We start from the raw sequence: 12,781 nt of genomic DNA on the forward strand, positions 1-12,781 counted from the left end.
TTGAAAAATCAATTTGGCGCCAAAAGTGAGTGGTATTTTTTAGTCCCTCCCGGCGATGTATCGATAAATCAGCTGTTTGGGGTCTATCGTTTGCTGTTCATCTCTAAGTCAACTGTGCGTATTAACAATTTTTCGAGGAATTTTATTTTTCTGCGGATTTAGCTTTAAATAGGAATACTTGGGTGTGATAAATAAGTTATAATAGCATTCAAATTGGCATTGAACATTTTACATATAGTTTGCTTTGTTAAGCAAGCCTTAGAGCCCGTCAAACATAAACATTCTTATGTAATTGTTCAGGGCTAGGTTAAACATTTGATATTTCGCCTGGAGGATACTGATTTTTCCCGAATTCCAGTGCAGCAATGGGCGGACATCACGGAGAACCCTACACAGTGCCACATGCGTCTGCCTACAAGGTGGAGAACGTGCCCCAGCTGGTGGAGGTGAAGGAGGCCCTGGGACGCCAAGGACTGAAGGATCCCTGGCTGAGGTGAGCTTTGGAAGGCATCAGTCTCCTCTCCACGTCTCACATGCTGTATTCTTGCAGGAACGAGGCCTGGCGCTACGAGCCCAAGGCCTTCGGCACCCACAGAAGCCGCCTGAACGCCTTCCTCTTCCGCGGAGTCGGCGTGGGATTCGCCGCCTTCCTCGCCACCTGCGCCGTGGAGTACGCCTTGGGCATCGGCAAGGGCCAGGGTGGACACGGCCATGGTCATGGACACGAGGAGCACGACGACAAGGGCCACCATTAGCTATTTTGAATAAACCCCATTGTGTTATCGATCCAAATCTGTTTATTCGCAATACATATACGTGTAGGGGTTTTCACTAAAACTAAAGTAATCCTCCGATCAGTTGATGCGCGGCTTTAGCTCGTCGTAGCACGAGCGCAGGAAGATCTGGGGCTTCTTGGCCGGGTTGAAGTACTCGTGGCCCTTGGACCAGTCGTAGCCCACGGCGTACGCAAAGATTTGGCCATTAGCATTGAATCCGCACTTGGTGATGGACTGATCCATCGCCTCGCTGGACTTCAGCTTAGTGCGCGCGTCCTTGTCCCAGAAGCTGAAGGTGCCATCGGAGCCGACGGTCACCAGGGTGCCGTGCACCGGGTGGAATGCTATGTCGTTGACGGCGTAAATGTCCTGGAAGCCCGAGGTGCCCGTGGAGCGGTGGCACTTGAAGGTGAAGTTGTCTTTGGGATTCGCTGGGTTCACGTACTGGATGGCCACGCGGCCCTCGATGCTGCCCAGGGCGTAGCCGGTGGGCTCCTTCTTCTTGTCCTTGAAAATGGAAATGGCACGATGCTGGTACTTCAGCGGACTCTCCTGTCGCTTGTACTCCGTGGGGCTGTTCTGCAGCGAGTATATGATGAGGCCCCGGTTGGCGGTGCCCACCACGGCCATGGGGTAGTCCACGTCGGCGCAGTAGCAGCGCTCGGGGAGGTTGATGGCCATCATGGGATTGGGTGACCGCGTGTCCCAGAACTAAAAAGCACAGTGATGACTGAAAAGGAGGTTAATGCTATGAGATGGGCTCACCTTTAGAGTCTTGTCCCAGGAGCCTGTCATCAGGCATGTGTACGTGGGACCCTTGACCATGTGGCACGTCTTCACAGGACCATCGTGGGCCGCCACCTGCATCACCTGGTCGGAGGCCAGGTCCCAGAGCTTGACTTGCTTGTCGCAGGAGGCGACGAACACCTTGCTGCCGTCGTCCGACCAGCAAACGTCCAGCACGGGTCCGCCCATGGTCTTCATGGACTTGGGCACGGTGGCCCCGTTCTGCTCCACCTCCCAGCAGCGCACCGTGCTGTCCCAGCTTCCGGCCATCAGGAAGTTCTTCTGCACCGTGCTCGGGCTGAACTCCAGCGCCGAGACGGAGTCGTCCGGGGGCGAGGCCACCTCGAAGTCGTTCATCCGGTTGGTCGATTGTGTGGCGCCAAACATGATCTTCTGCTTGAGATGTCGCAAAATGTTTGTGTTTATATTATTTCGCCGACGAGGGAGAACCTATCGGTTATCGGTCTTGAGCACGAGCGCGGCTGAGTGTGACCAGCCAGTCCGAGGAAGCCGCAAGGCGGGAATCGAATAGTCACCAATCGAAATTAATCGAGTGCTTCTGTTGGCGGGAGGCCAAATGAATTCAAAATTAAAAGCTCAAATCTAACGTTGAATTCAATAGTGAAATCAAAAGTGGAAATAATCTAAGTACATGCTCTAAAAATAACTACACAAAACATAAAGGCTTTTAGAGATTTCGATTATTTAATAAAATAATAGTTATATATAATAAAATAATTAGTAAAAATTAATTTTTTTTTGTATATAAATAAATATAAAAGCAGAAACCTTGCCCACTCCTACAAAACTTTATTTAAATAATTTCCAACTCTTTATTTTAGTTTAAATCCTACGAGTATGCAATTAAATTTAAATTCATTATTTTCCTTGAGTTCATGATGATGACACTTAATGATAATTGTTTATAGTTACAACTCCTAATATTACCTCGGCTAAGTTATGTTAATTACACCTTTTGTGTTCTCGAGCTTTCCAGAGATACAAGGTGATTGCACCCAAGTCGCATCTCCGGATATCTACCTGTCATCCCAGAGAATCCAGTAAGTGCGAGTACAAAGGTGGCAGTCGATTTTCGGTGATGAATGCTTTGAATGCCACTGTCAACGGGGAAGAACCCCCGAGAATTGATATTCGGCGCTCGAAAGTCCGTAGCCAAGGGCACCCATGGGAAAGCGAAAGGTTTTAATTAATCAGTACCTACATCGATAGTGCCCCGCCTGCGTCGCGTGCTCTTCCGGTGGCAATGGAAGTGGGTCAACTCGGCCAAGAGCTCGGTGCATCCCAGCGTCAAGATGACTTAAGGCCAGTTCCCAGAAGTTGTGAGTGGCGCGGCAGACCGCAGATAGTAGGTGCTTATGCTGAAGAAAACACTTTGGATTTGCATTGTATTATCCGTGTAGTTCACCAAGCTCCGAAGAAAATGTGAAGCACGCTCAGAGCCGGGGATTTACTGTCCTTACAGCGAAGGTTAGAAAGAAAAGCACCTCAGCGTATTTCTTTAAGCACATACATATAATTTTATTTGGCTTAACGCAGATTAATCATTCTCGGAATGAAGTTTGAGCTTTGTTCATTACGACTATGCATACATATATACTCCCTAATCAGTGGGTGGCTTGTGGTGGCTAATGGATATGCTGGACTAGCGACGTGGCGTTTAATACTTGGCGATGCTGAATGTGTGGCGATGAAGTAGCAGTCGGAAGTCCCTTGGGACTCGGTAACTTGGTTAGCAGTCATTAGGAACCTTGGGTTCGGCGGCAAGAGCTGCAGTGCACTAATCTTTGGCCTAGGAAGACTTAGAGAGCTCCGTGGCCTAAATGCTCACGTTGATGGCATTGTTGATCACAATATTCCCAGCCCCGTGCTGGACGGTAAACTTGCTCTCGATCTCCACGCCCCCGGACGTGCCTTGGCTGGCGGCCGCTGGCTGGGGGTTTTTCGACCGCGAGCTGGGCTTCTTCTTGGCGTCGCCGCTGAGATCCAGGGACTTCACCACCTTGAGCAGTCCGTTGCAGCCCGTGTAGTCCACCACTTGCTGCGCAGAACCGCTGCCCAGGTATATCCGGCCGTCGTTTCCGGTGTACTTGAGGGAGCCACTATTGCTCTGGATCTTCAGCCTGGTGCTGTTGCCTATAATCTGCAGGCTCCCGGAGTTGCTCACTATGCGTATCCGGTTGCCGTTGCCGATGATCCTCAGGTCGCGCGAGTTGTTCTCGATGCGGTACTCCTTGCAGTTGCCCACCAGGTCCCTGCTGGCATGGATGGTCGCCTCCTCCGGCGGGCAGGAGCTCCTCTTGGCCTTGCTGGGGGATTTACCCTGCTGCTCTTTCTGGCAAGTGGAGCACTCGTCATCGTCGTACGAGTCGCTCGCCGAGTCTGTCTCTATCACACGAACGCCCATTTTGGTGTGAATTACCTCAGCTTCGCTTCTTTCCGCTGCTAATCACTCGTACAAATCGCCGTCGACGCTCGGCTATCTCATTCTCCGGCGCTTTTCGGGGCTTGCTACCGCTGTCGCTGGGGGAACTCTCCGCGTGATGAGCAATATCCAGTGGTATGGTATGTCACCGCCGCCGACTGAGGTCAAAAGTATCCAAATGTGCGGGCATCGACGATACTATATTACTGGGGAACCGGCTGCTTCCGCCGGGGGAACTCCCTCTGGGTTTTGTTTGCGTTTCTTTTTTGGAGATCGCTTTCGCCGTGCTCTCGGAACACTGGCGCTGTGGCTATTAAACGATACTGCCGCTCGGGAGCCGCTTTTATACCAGCCCGAGCGCCTAGCGGCGGGGCTTTTTTATTCCGCCCGAGGGCACGAAAACCACCTCGTAGGCATGAGGGCTCCGCATTTTGACCAGCTGGGGAGACCTTTGATAAGGTCGCCGAATTATGCGGCGTGACTAATGCGCACCTGTGGGGCCCGTCGTAATGGGCTCGGCTATCTCTCCCAGTTAGCCAGGCTTGCTCATAGGATCTCGGCCTCCCAGGGTTCCCGAAATGCGGAAGAGCTACTTCTACAGTGACAGAAAAGTCATTTTCAGTATTGGAAGTTATACTATCCAGTTATACTATCAGTAAATGGTTTTGGTTTTTCATTATATTTTTAGGGGATTTTTCTTCAGACCCTCCCTTATTAAACTTAATATATTATTTGCTCATATTATATTTATTTTAATTTAAGAAATAAATATATTTTTTTATTTAATAATAACATTACAAATGGACACTTTATCTTGTGTAAATTTTTATCAGTTCGCAATGTAGCTAAATATGGCAAGGGGATTTTTTCATTCATTTGAAGGTCAAATTTTCACAGTGGAAACATTTGTTTCTTTTAAAATTAATTTAAAAAAATATATAAAAAAACGCATATATATCATAAGCACTAAAAAGGTATCATTATTTTGTAGACTTTACAAATTGTAGTTTTTTCCTGTGCCGATTCCTATCAGTTTACGATGCAGCCAAATTCAATGGGGATTTTTGCCTTATCATTGTCAAGTCCCTTGATTGTGGACTGGCTGATTTCGGCTGGGTCGTAAATGTTGGGCCAAAACGCCATTAAGTTGGGACCGCCTCAAAACAAGGGGTAGTAACCCCGATGGCAGAGTTTTCCGCACTGCACTAGAAACTCGACTCTAGATGCAAAAGTATCTACCTGGTTGCCAAGTGATCTCCCCAGCTGAGGCAATCGTTTCCTACTCAAGTCCCGAGCCTGTTTGTTTACAAACAAAAACTCGCACCCGCAGTTTGCACAACTGACTTCATTAGCATTCGATTTACAGCACATACTATACGTAAGCCCCGAAACACTCCGACGTCGAGTCGTCCCTTCTCGATCTTGGCCGTATCAGTGATCATTTCAGGTTCAGCTCTCGGTTTCCATTTCGATTTCAGTCGGTCGCGGAGCTTGGAGGCGAGAGAACCGGAAAATATGGAGCATATGTACGTCGATCGCCATTTGGATAAACACGCCTTAGTGTAAACAGCGGGGCCAATGTTTGTTTTATCGGGGAAAGCACCGCAGCCATAGAGATATAGATAGATAGCACATACATAACCAAAATTTAAAGGGTGCCCTGCTGCCTAATGGCTTTTTTCTAGGGGCACTTCGGTTGACAAATCAATTATCTCCTGCGGAACATTATAAAGTGATTTATTTGCCAGATCGCAATTTTAGGGCGCTAAACGGGGACTTTTCTGCAGCTATCTCAAGCGTACTCGACACCAATCAAGGTCGAAGTAAAAAAGTAACAACATGAAGCCTTATTAGGTGCAAATCGCTAGGAATTATATCAGCTGAATCGTGTGTAGTCCAGATATGCCCCGACGTAGTTACAGCACGGGCAATGGAGAAATTGTGCGAGCGGAGAAAAACCCCCTTTCGTGTAGTATACTATATACCATACCCATCAGATAGTAGCACGTTTTTAATACCGGTGCTAATACCCCCACCGACGAAAAATCACCTCTATCTTTCATTTAGATCGGAGAGAGGCGTTGTTTGTTGTTTTCAAGTTCCGAACCGAAATAATGAACTTTATGTTACTTGTTCTGACAGACGCGCGATAAGGTGTGAAAAGTTTCAGGGGACTTACGGCGAAGATAAATTGGTGAATGGCCCCTCGCCAGGCTCTACGGATCTCAGATAAAACTGCTATTTCAATCTTATCAAAGATTGTAGCTGTGTTAAAAATAAAAACGCTGTTGGATCATTTACTTAATAGTATAATAATATTCCTAATATTTTAATAATATATTTAATATTTTAAAAATATACATGAATTCTTTTATTTTATAAAAGATTTATAGTTCCCATTTTAAAAGACCGCTTTATTTGCCAATCACCTGAAGGTGTGTAAGGTCCCGTCCCTAATACAAAAGTTTATTGAAAGCTTTTATTGTGAAAATAATGAAATAGTAACTACACAACGTTTGAAATAGTTCCGATTGATTCATAAGCAATCTACACATGGAGTCAAAATCAAATATTCTAGCTATTGGAGCGGAGACCGAAGAACCTTTGGACAAAGCATCGAGATTAAAAATTCAGAAACGTAATTTCTACTTACAGTTTACGAAACGTTTGCAAAAACTGCTTCTGGGTGGATCTCGTCCCCTGAAAGAAGACCCCGATGAGGATGCAGTGGAAAGGTTTTGCGCCACAAGCACTCGCAGAACTGGGACCCAGTACTACGAGTTCAGGCCAGACGACTATACAAAGGGCATTGTTCTATCTGGGCCAGCATTCGATCCCAAAGGCCTTATTTTAATAGTCAAGGAGATGATCAGCAAAGAACACTGGATAAACGAAAGTGTGATTAAGTATCACAATAATTCTATATGTGAGATACAGGAACTGGTTTCGGACGCCTTAGTGGAGGAGGACCGAAGAATATATAACTACTTGTTATATTTGCAAGCAAACCGATACAATCAATGTAAATAAAAAATGAAGCACTATATCAAGTCCACCCTAAAAAAATTGTGATTTACCATTCTCAAAAGTTTATTAACAAAAACAAACCATCACTAATGTTGTGCTTTGATCTGAGCTTTCGTTGAGTTAAATTTATTTTATTAGTAAGTCATAAAACATCTATGTACTCTATATTTAATTTCGATCAGGTAAGCTGAATTCTTTATTTTGGCAAACTATCTTCAAGATTAAGATTTTTTAGAACTGAAAATGTCGTCGAAATCTAATATTTTGAGTATAGCAACAGAGGCTAGTGAAATTGAGGAAAGAAAACCGATCTTAAAGAACAACAGAGCCTCTTTTGAAGAAGATTTTAAAGAGCACCTGCAGAAAATTCTTTTGAATGGAGCTAAACCGCTGCTTAGTAATCAGTCTGTAAAAAAATTCTCAGTAAATGAGTTTAGGAAAAATGGCCACCAGTTCTACGAGTTTGTATCGGAGCCCAAATACAATAAGTGGCTTACAGTCGGACCATCATTCGAGCCCAAGGGTGTCCTTGAACGTGTTAAGGATCGAATAAGCAAGGACCACTGGATTGCTGATAACGTGGCGAAGTACAAAAAGGATTCCAGAGACTTTATACAAACAACTGTTAGGGATGCCCTACATGAGGAACAAATAGAAATCTATCGGTATCTGTGTTATCTAAAAGAAAATGTTAATAAAAAATGAAATGCTATATATAATATTTGTTGGTCCATCCTAACTTAAAACATGTGTTGCTTGCCATTCTCAGGTGGGTTTTAAACAAAAACTACCATCACTAACTTTGTGCTTTTAGTGAGAGCTTTCCGGAAAAATTATTTCATTAGTAAATAAAAAGCAATAACTTTTTATACTTAAAACAAAATCAAACATCGTGGTATTAGAAAACGATTCTCAAGTGAAAATATATTTTGTAATTAAGGCATGACGACAAAATCGAATGTGTTGACTATTGGAACAGAGAGCAGAGAAGTTTTAAAGGAACACCGGATTCCAAAGAGCCCCAAGGAGCTGAAAGATTCAGATCTGGAGGAATATTTGCAGCAAATATTACTAAATGATGCTAAGCCACTGACAAGCTTACATGTAGATGGATCAGTTGAAACGATTTCAGCGAGTGAAAATAGGAAGAATGGACAGTATATTTACGAGTTTGGTCCGAGTGATAAGATAAATGGTTATATGATAAGTTGCCCCGCATTTCAATCAAAGGGCGCTATAGAGCGCGTTAAAAGGAAAATAAATAAAAGCCACTGGATATCTGGAAACGTCGTCAAGTATCCCAAGGATTCCAGAAATTTTATAATCGATATTGTTCCTCAAGCTGTGCGTGAGGAAAGCTCGGATATATATTATTACCTTAGTTATCTAAAAGAACACTACAAAAGAAAGTGAACTAAAAAACATATGATTTTTGCCATTATCCAGGGGCTATAAACAAACCAAACCCCATCACTAATTTCGAGCTTTCAGCTGATTTCATTTGAAAATAAATAAAAGAGCTGGTCACAACCAAAATCAGACGTTATTAAGAATAAATCAGGTGAGCTGACACAGTGGCATACTGGAACTCTCCACTAATTTATATATTTTACAGAACATAACATGTCCTCGAATTCAGGCATTTTAATTATTGGAAGTGACACCTGCGAGTCATTCGGCAAAGTGCCAAAAACCAGTAACCCCAAAGCTTACTTTGAGTTTGACTTTGAAAAACATATGCAGAAACTACTTCTTGATGGCGAAAAGCCCGAAAATTTGAATGAATCGAGCGTTGGGAGGTTTGCAGCCACCGAGATAATGAGAAACGGAAAACAATACTACGAGTTTGGACCTGATAGTTTGAAAAATGGAACTATTGTAAGCGGAGTTGCATTTAATCCGAAAGATATGCTCCTACGTGTCAAGAATCGAATCGGTAAAGAGCACTGGGTCAACGAAAATGTTATTCAGTATAAAAAAGATTCCCTGTACTTTATACAGCAAATTGTTTGCGATGCCTTGAAAGAAGAAGAAATGGAAATCTACCAATTTTTAAAGTATCTTAACAAATCTAAGAGTAAAAAGTGAAATTATTTAAAAATTATAATATTGTTGGTATTATTTTTTTAAGTTTAATAGAGGTAAAGAGGTCCATCCCTAATATAGAGCTTTTTGATATAAAGTTTTTGTTGTGAAAGGGATGAGTGTGTTTTCATGCTCACCAAAAAATTCTACTTAAGCAACAAGTGAAGTGGTTTCAATGTTATCAGATATTTATAAGAACTGTGGGAAGTAATGGCAGATCCAAATCGACAATTACTAAAAATGGTTTCTCGGAAGTCTCTTCAATACACTTCGAAAGGCCCAAGCCAAGTAGAGGAACTCCTCGAATCAAGGATAAAATAGACGCTACAACGTTTCCCGCCGTTTTGTGTAGAACAATGCTAAAGAGCAATGTTCTCCCTCCTCCCCCAAAGGATGATATTTGGATTTATACTCAACTTGTTTGTTTTTTGTACCTTGAAAAGCCGGCAACTCGAAAAAGGGTTTATCATATGTTTCTGTCGAACGACAAGGATATGGAAGACGACTACGAGAAAGTGACAAAACTGTACGAGAATCGAAGAGACATCAGGGTTGTAAATCGATTAACCGAAAACACACTATGTGCGAGAACCCTATACCGCACGATTCAGAAAACCTTTTCGGATGCCGTGTGGAACAAGCAGGGCAATGTTTTTGAGACTGAGATGACAGCAGAGACAGACATTTGGGCGCTTTCAAGAAGAATAAATGCAATGCGCCCCGAGGATGACGAAAAACTCTTCAACTACATCAAGTTTCTGAGCGTTACGAATAATTGAGCAGAAATTTTGACCCTAGGGTTTAAGAGTAATTCCATGTCTTAAATAGGTGTATATATCATCAATCAATCTTGTAAAGTGTTTATATCCTAGACATAAATATACAAGAACCACTATTTAATTTAACCGTCATGGTTGACCCTAATTTGGAAAAAACCTTTTAAAAAGGTTTAGAGACAAAAACAAACCATCACTAATGGTTAAGTTGATTTTATTAGTAAATAAAAAGAATAATAATTTACTCAATGTAATATCCCGATCAGCTAAGCTGAATTCTTTATTTTGGTTATCTATCTACTAGGTTAAATATTTTTCAGAACTGAAAATGCGTCGAAATACTCAAAATAGTATAGGAAAGGGACAACTGAAATTAAAGAAAGAAACCCGATCTTAAAGAAGAATAAAGATTTCATATTTTTCAAGTATAAAAAAGATTTCAGAGACTTCATGAGGAACAAATTAAAATTTACTTATGTTATCTAAAAAAATATAATAAAAAAATAAAATTCTATATTTAAAAAAAAATATATTAAAATAATATTATTTGGTTCATCCTAACTTAAAAAACATGTTATTTAACATTCACAGGTGGGTTGTAAACAAAGAACTACCATCACTAACTTTGTGCTTTTAATGTGAGCTTTCCAGGCGATTTATTTCATAAGTAAACAAATAGCAATATCTTTTCTACTAAAAACGAAATCAAACATCAGAAATCGTAGTATCAGAATACGGCTCGGAAGCCAAAATATATTTCCAAAATAAACTATGACGACAAAATCAGATGTGTTGACTATTGGAACAGAGACCAGTGAAACTTTAGATGAACGCCGTATCCCAAAGAGCCCCAAAGAGCTGCAAGACTCTGATTTAGAGAAATACTTGCAGAAAATATTACTAAATAGTGCTAAGCCATTGACAAACGTATACTTAGACGGATCGGTAGAACGGTTTTCAGCGAATGAAAACAGGAAAAATGGACAATATACTTACGAGTTCGGTCCGAGTGATAAGATAAATGGTTGGATGATTAGTTGTCCTACCTTTGAACCAAAAGGCGTTCTCAAGCGTGTAAAAGACAAAATCAGTAAACAACACTGGATTTCTGAAAACGTTGCCAAGTATCCCAAGGATTCGAGAGATTTCATAATGGAAACTGTTTCAAAAGCTGTTGATGAGGAGTACTCTGATATATATGATTACCTGACTTATCTGAACGAACACAACAAGTGAAGAGAGAAGTTAATTCTAAGCTTTTAGTTCATTTCATTTGTAAATAAACATAAAACTGCTCATAACAAAAATCAGGTGAGCTGTGACAGTGGCATACTGAAACTCTCCTCTAAATTATATATTTTTCAGATATTACCATGACGTCAAACTCGACAGTTCTAACTATTGGAAGTGACTGAACGGAAAACAATATTACGAGTTTGGAACTGATAGTTTCACAAACAGAACTATTATAAGTGGACCAGCATTTAGTCCCAAAGACGTAGAAGCGTGTTAGGAATAAAATCGGTAAAGAGCACTGGGTCAACAAAAATGTAATTCAGTACAAAAAAATCTCCCTGTACTTCATACAGGACGTTGTTTCCGGTGCCTTGAAAGAAGAAGAAATTGAAATCTACCAGTTTTTAAGTTATCTTAACAAAACAAGAAGCAAAAAGTGATATTAGTCAAATAAACTTTTTACCCATTGTTATATTTTATAATATTGTTTGAATCGTTTTCTAGCATAGGCTGTGTTCAATTATTGTTAAAGTTTTACAGAGGTAAACAGAAAGTCCATCACTAATATAGAGCTTTTTACTGCAAAGTTGTTGTGAAATTTATGAGTGTTTTCATTTTCAAAAAGATTCTACTCATCAAAAAGTGAAAACATTTTCCAGAAAATAAACACCCTACAACATTTTTTTAATATACATAACTGCCAAGGCTCACCCTAATTTGGGAACAGGTGTCTTAGTTTTACCATTCACAGGTAGATGTCAACAATAAAAGTGACTAATAATAAGCTTTTGGTTTAAGTTCTGTGTGAAATTATACTACATTCATTCCACAACCCGAGGCTAGGTTAAATAAAATTTCAGTACCGTGGAGGACCTGTGGAAAGACAAACTTCATAGAAAATATTAAAGGCATGGAAATTGAAGCTAATATCAACACCAGCAGTAGTCCCAAGCCATCCGAGCCACCAGTGCTTAATATTTCGGGAAAGGTGGAACCAAGTCGGATTCCTCCCCGCACTAGGGGCAAGCCAGCACCTCCTCCGACTCCCATAGCTCCAGAGACTCCAAAAATCAACCCTACTTCCTTTCCGGTGATAATGGGAAGGATCCTGTTGAGAAGTAATGACCCACCCGCACCGATTTCAAAAGTGAATCTATCGGACTTTGAGCAGAATCTTTGCGTGTTGTGCATGGAGAAGCCATCCAAAAGGAAGCGTGTGTATCATATGTTTACTTCCAACGCAAAGGAGTTGGATAGTGCCTACGCGAAAGTGCGAAAACTTTACGAAAATAGAAAGGACATCAGGATTTTGGAGCAACTAACATTGCGCACCCTCTGTGCAAGATCACTGTTCCACCGAGCCCAGAAGAAATTGACCGATGTGGAGTGGAATAAGCAGCGAAACACTTTCGAAACCGACAGAGTTGGAGAACGCGACATTTGGAACCTTTCGCAGAGGTTGTATGAGATGGAAAGCGAGGAAATGACAAAGCTGTTTAATTACACTAAGTTCCTGAGCGCTACGAATAGCTGAAAACTAAAGTAATTTTCTATCCCATTTTTAGTATTATAAAAAAAGAAAAAACACTTTGAATAAATTCCTTTTTTAAAGTTAAAATTTCCAAACTAATTTCCTACTAAAGCTCACCCTA

At 41.7% G+C, this 12,781-nt stretch overlaps 6 protein-coding genes and 1 long non-coding RNA gene across 9 annotated transcripts; 5 read left to right on the forward strand and 2 right to left on the reverse strand.

Annotated features, from left to right (window-relative positions):
* The first annotated feature begins 71 nt into the window (after positions 1-71).
* On the forward strand, positions 72-786 carry LOC108022809 (NADH dehydrogenase [ubiquinone] 1 beta subcomplex subunit 3). Of its 3 annotated transcripts, none has more exons than XM_017091943.3 (3): positions 72-114; positions 359-493; positions 551-786. In XM_017091943.3, exons 2-3 carry the CDS (start codon positions 366-368, stop codon positions 753-755), a joined length of 333 nt encoding a protein of 110 aa, XP_016947432.1. In that variant the 5' UTR covers positions 72-114; positions 359-365; the 3' UTR covers positions 756-786. The 3 variants fall into 3 exon arrangements, with proteins under 3 accessions (XP_016947432.1, XP_016947433.1, XP_016947434.1); XM_017091944.3 differs by having other exon boundaries at positions 96-182; XM_017091945.3 differs by having other exon boundaries at positions 113-182; positions 364-493.
* On the reverse strand, positions 775-2,052 carry LOC108022806 (protein Rae1). The gene is made up of 2 exons (XM_017091940.3): positions 1,542-2,052; positions 775-1,487 (listed from the first exon to the last, which is right to left on the reverse strand). The coding sequence occupies exons 1-2, from the start codon at positions 1,947-1,949 to the stop codon at positions 855-857; spliced, it is 1,041 nt and encodes a 346-aa protein (XP_016947429.1). The 5' UTR covers positions 1,950-2,052; the 3' UTR covers positions 775-854.
* A 196-nt stretch (positions 2,053-2,248) lies between these two features.
* On the reverse strand, positions 2,249-4,330 carry LOC108022807 (uncharacterized). The gene has a single exon (XM_017091941.3). It carries the CDS (start codon positions 3,985-3,987, stop codon positions 3,400-3,402), a length of 588 nt encoding a protein of 195 aa, XP_016947430.1. The 5' UTR covers positions 3,988-4,330; the 3' UTR covers positions 2,249-3,399.
* A 2,061-nt stretch (positions 4,331-6,391) lies between these two features.
* LOC127011063 (uncharacterized) lies at positions 6,392-7,753 on the forward strand. Its single transcript, XR_007764109.1, has 2 exons — positions 6,392-7,214; positions 7,268-7,753. It is a non-coding gene; the product is annotated as an uncharacterized LOC127011063 (long non-coding RNA).
* A 104-nt stretch (positions 7,754-7,857) lies between these two features.
* On the forward strand, positions 7,858-10,344 carry LOC108022808 (uncharacterized). Its single transcript, XM_017091942.3, has 2 exons — positions 7,858-8,593; positions 8,648-10,344. The coding sequence occupies exon 2, from the start codon at positions 8,656-8,658 to the stop codon at positions 9,118-9,120; it is 465 nt and encodes a 154-aa protein (XP_016947431.1). The 5' UTR covers positions 7,858-8,593; positions 8,648-8,655; the 3' UTR covers positions 9,121-10,344.
* A 177-nt stretch (positions 10,345-10,521) lies between these two features.
* Positions 10,522-11,611, forward strand: LOC108022172 (uncharacterized). Its single transcript, XM_017091017.3, has 2 exons — positions 10,522-11,204; positions 11,259-11,611. The coding sequence occupies exon 1, from the start codon at positions 10,665-10,667 to the stop codon at positions 11,127-11,129; it is 465 nt and encodes a 154-aa protein (XP_016946506.1). The 5' UTR covers positions 10,522-10,664; the 3' UTR covers positions 11,130-11,204; positions 11,259-11,611.
* A 211-nt stretch (positions 11,612-11,822) lies between these two features.
* LOC108022722 (uncharacterized) lies at positions 11,823-12,747 on the forward strand. Its single transcript, XM_017091807.3, has one exon. The coding sequence runs from the start codon at positions 12,040-12,042 to the stop codon at positions 12,661-12,663; it is 624 nt and encodes a 207-aa protein (XP_016947296.1). The 5' UTR covers positions 11,823-12,039; the 3' UTR covers positions 12,664-12,747.
* The last annotated feature ends 34 nt before the right edge of the window (positions 12,748-12,781 follow it).

This window comes from Drosophila biarmipes, chromosome 2R (assembly GCF_025231255.1).
Source record: "Drosophila biarmipes strain raj3 chromosome 2R, RU_DBia_V1.1, whole genome shotgun sequence".
Taxonomy (NCBI): domain Eukaryota; kingdom Metazoa; phylum Arthropoda; class Insecta; order Diptera; family Drosophilidae; genus Drosophila; species Drosophila biarmipes.

What these genes read in the sequence shown, in the direction of transcription:
- LOC108022809 (XM_017091943.3), top strand. Translation starts at nt 366, where the DNA reads ATGGGCGGACATCACGGAGAACCCTACACAGTGCCACATGCGTCTGCC. An exon ending in CTGAAGGATCCCTGGCTGAG is followed by an intron (nt 494 to 550) that starts GTGAGCTTTGGA and finishes GTATTCTTGCAG; the next exon opens with GAACGAGGCCTGGCGCTACG.
- LOC108022806 (XM_017091940.3), bottom strand. Translation starts at nt 1,949, where the DNA reads ATGTTTGGCGCCACACAATCGACCAACCGGATGAACGACTTCGAGGTG. An exon ending in CCTGGGACAAGACTCTAAAG is followed by an intron (nt 1,488 to 1,541) that starts GTGAGCCCATCT and finishes TGTGCTTTTTAG; the next exon opens with TTCTGGGACACGCGGTCACC.
- LOC108022807 (XM_017091941.3), bottom strand. Translation starts at nt 3,987, where the DNA reads ATGGGCGTTCGTGTGATAGAGACAGACTCGGCGAGCGACTCGTACGAC.
- LOC108022808 (XM_017091942.3), top strand. Translation starts at nt 8,656, where the DNA reads ATGTCCTCGAATTCAGGCATTTTAATTATTGGAAGTGACACCTGCGAG.
- LOC108022172 (XM_017091017.3), top strand. Translation starts at nt 10,665, where the DNA reads ATGACGACAAAATCAGATGTGTTGACTATTGGAACAGAGACCAGTGAA.
- LOC108022722 (XM_017091807.3), top strand. Translation starts at nt 12,040, where the DNA reads ATGGAAATTGAAGCTAATATCAACACCAGCAGTAGTCCCAAGCCATCC.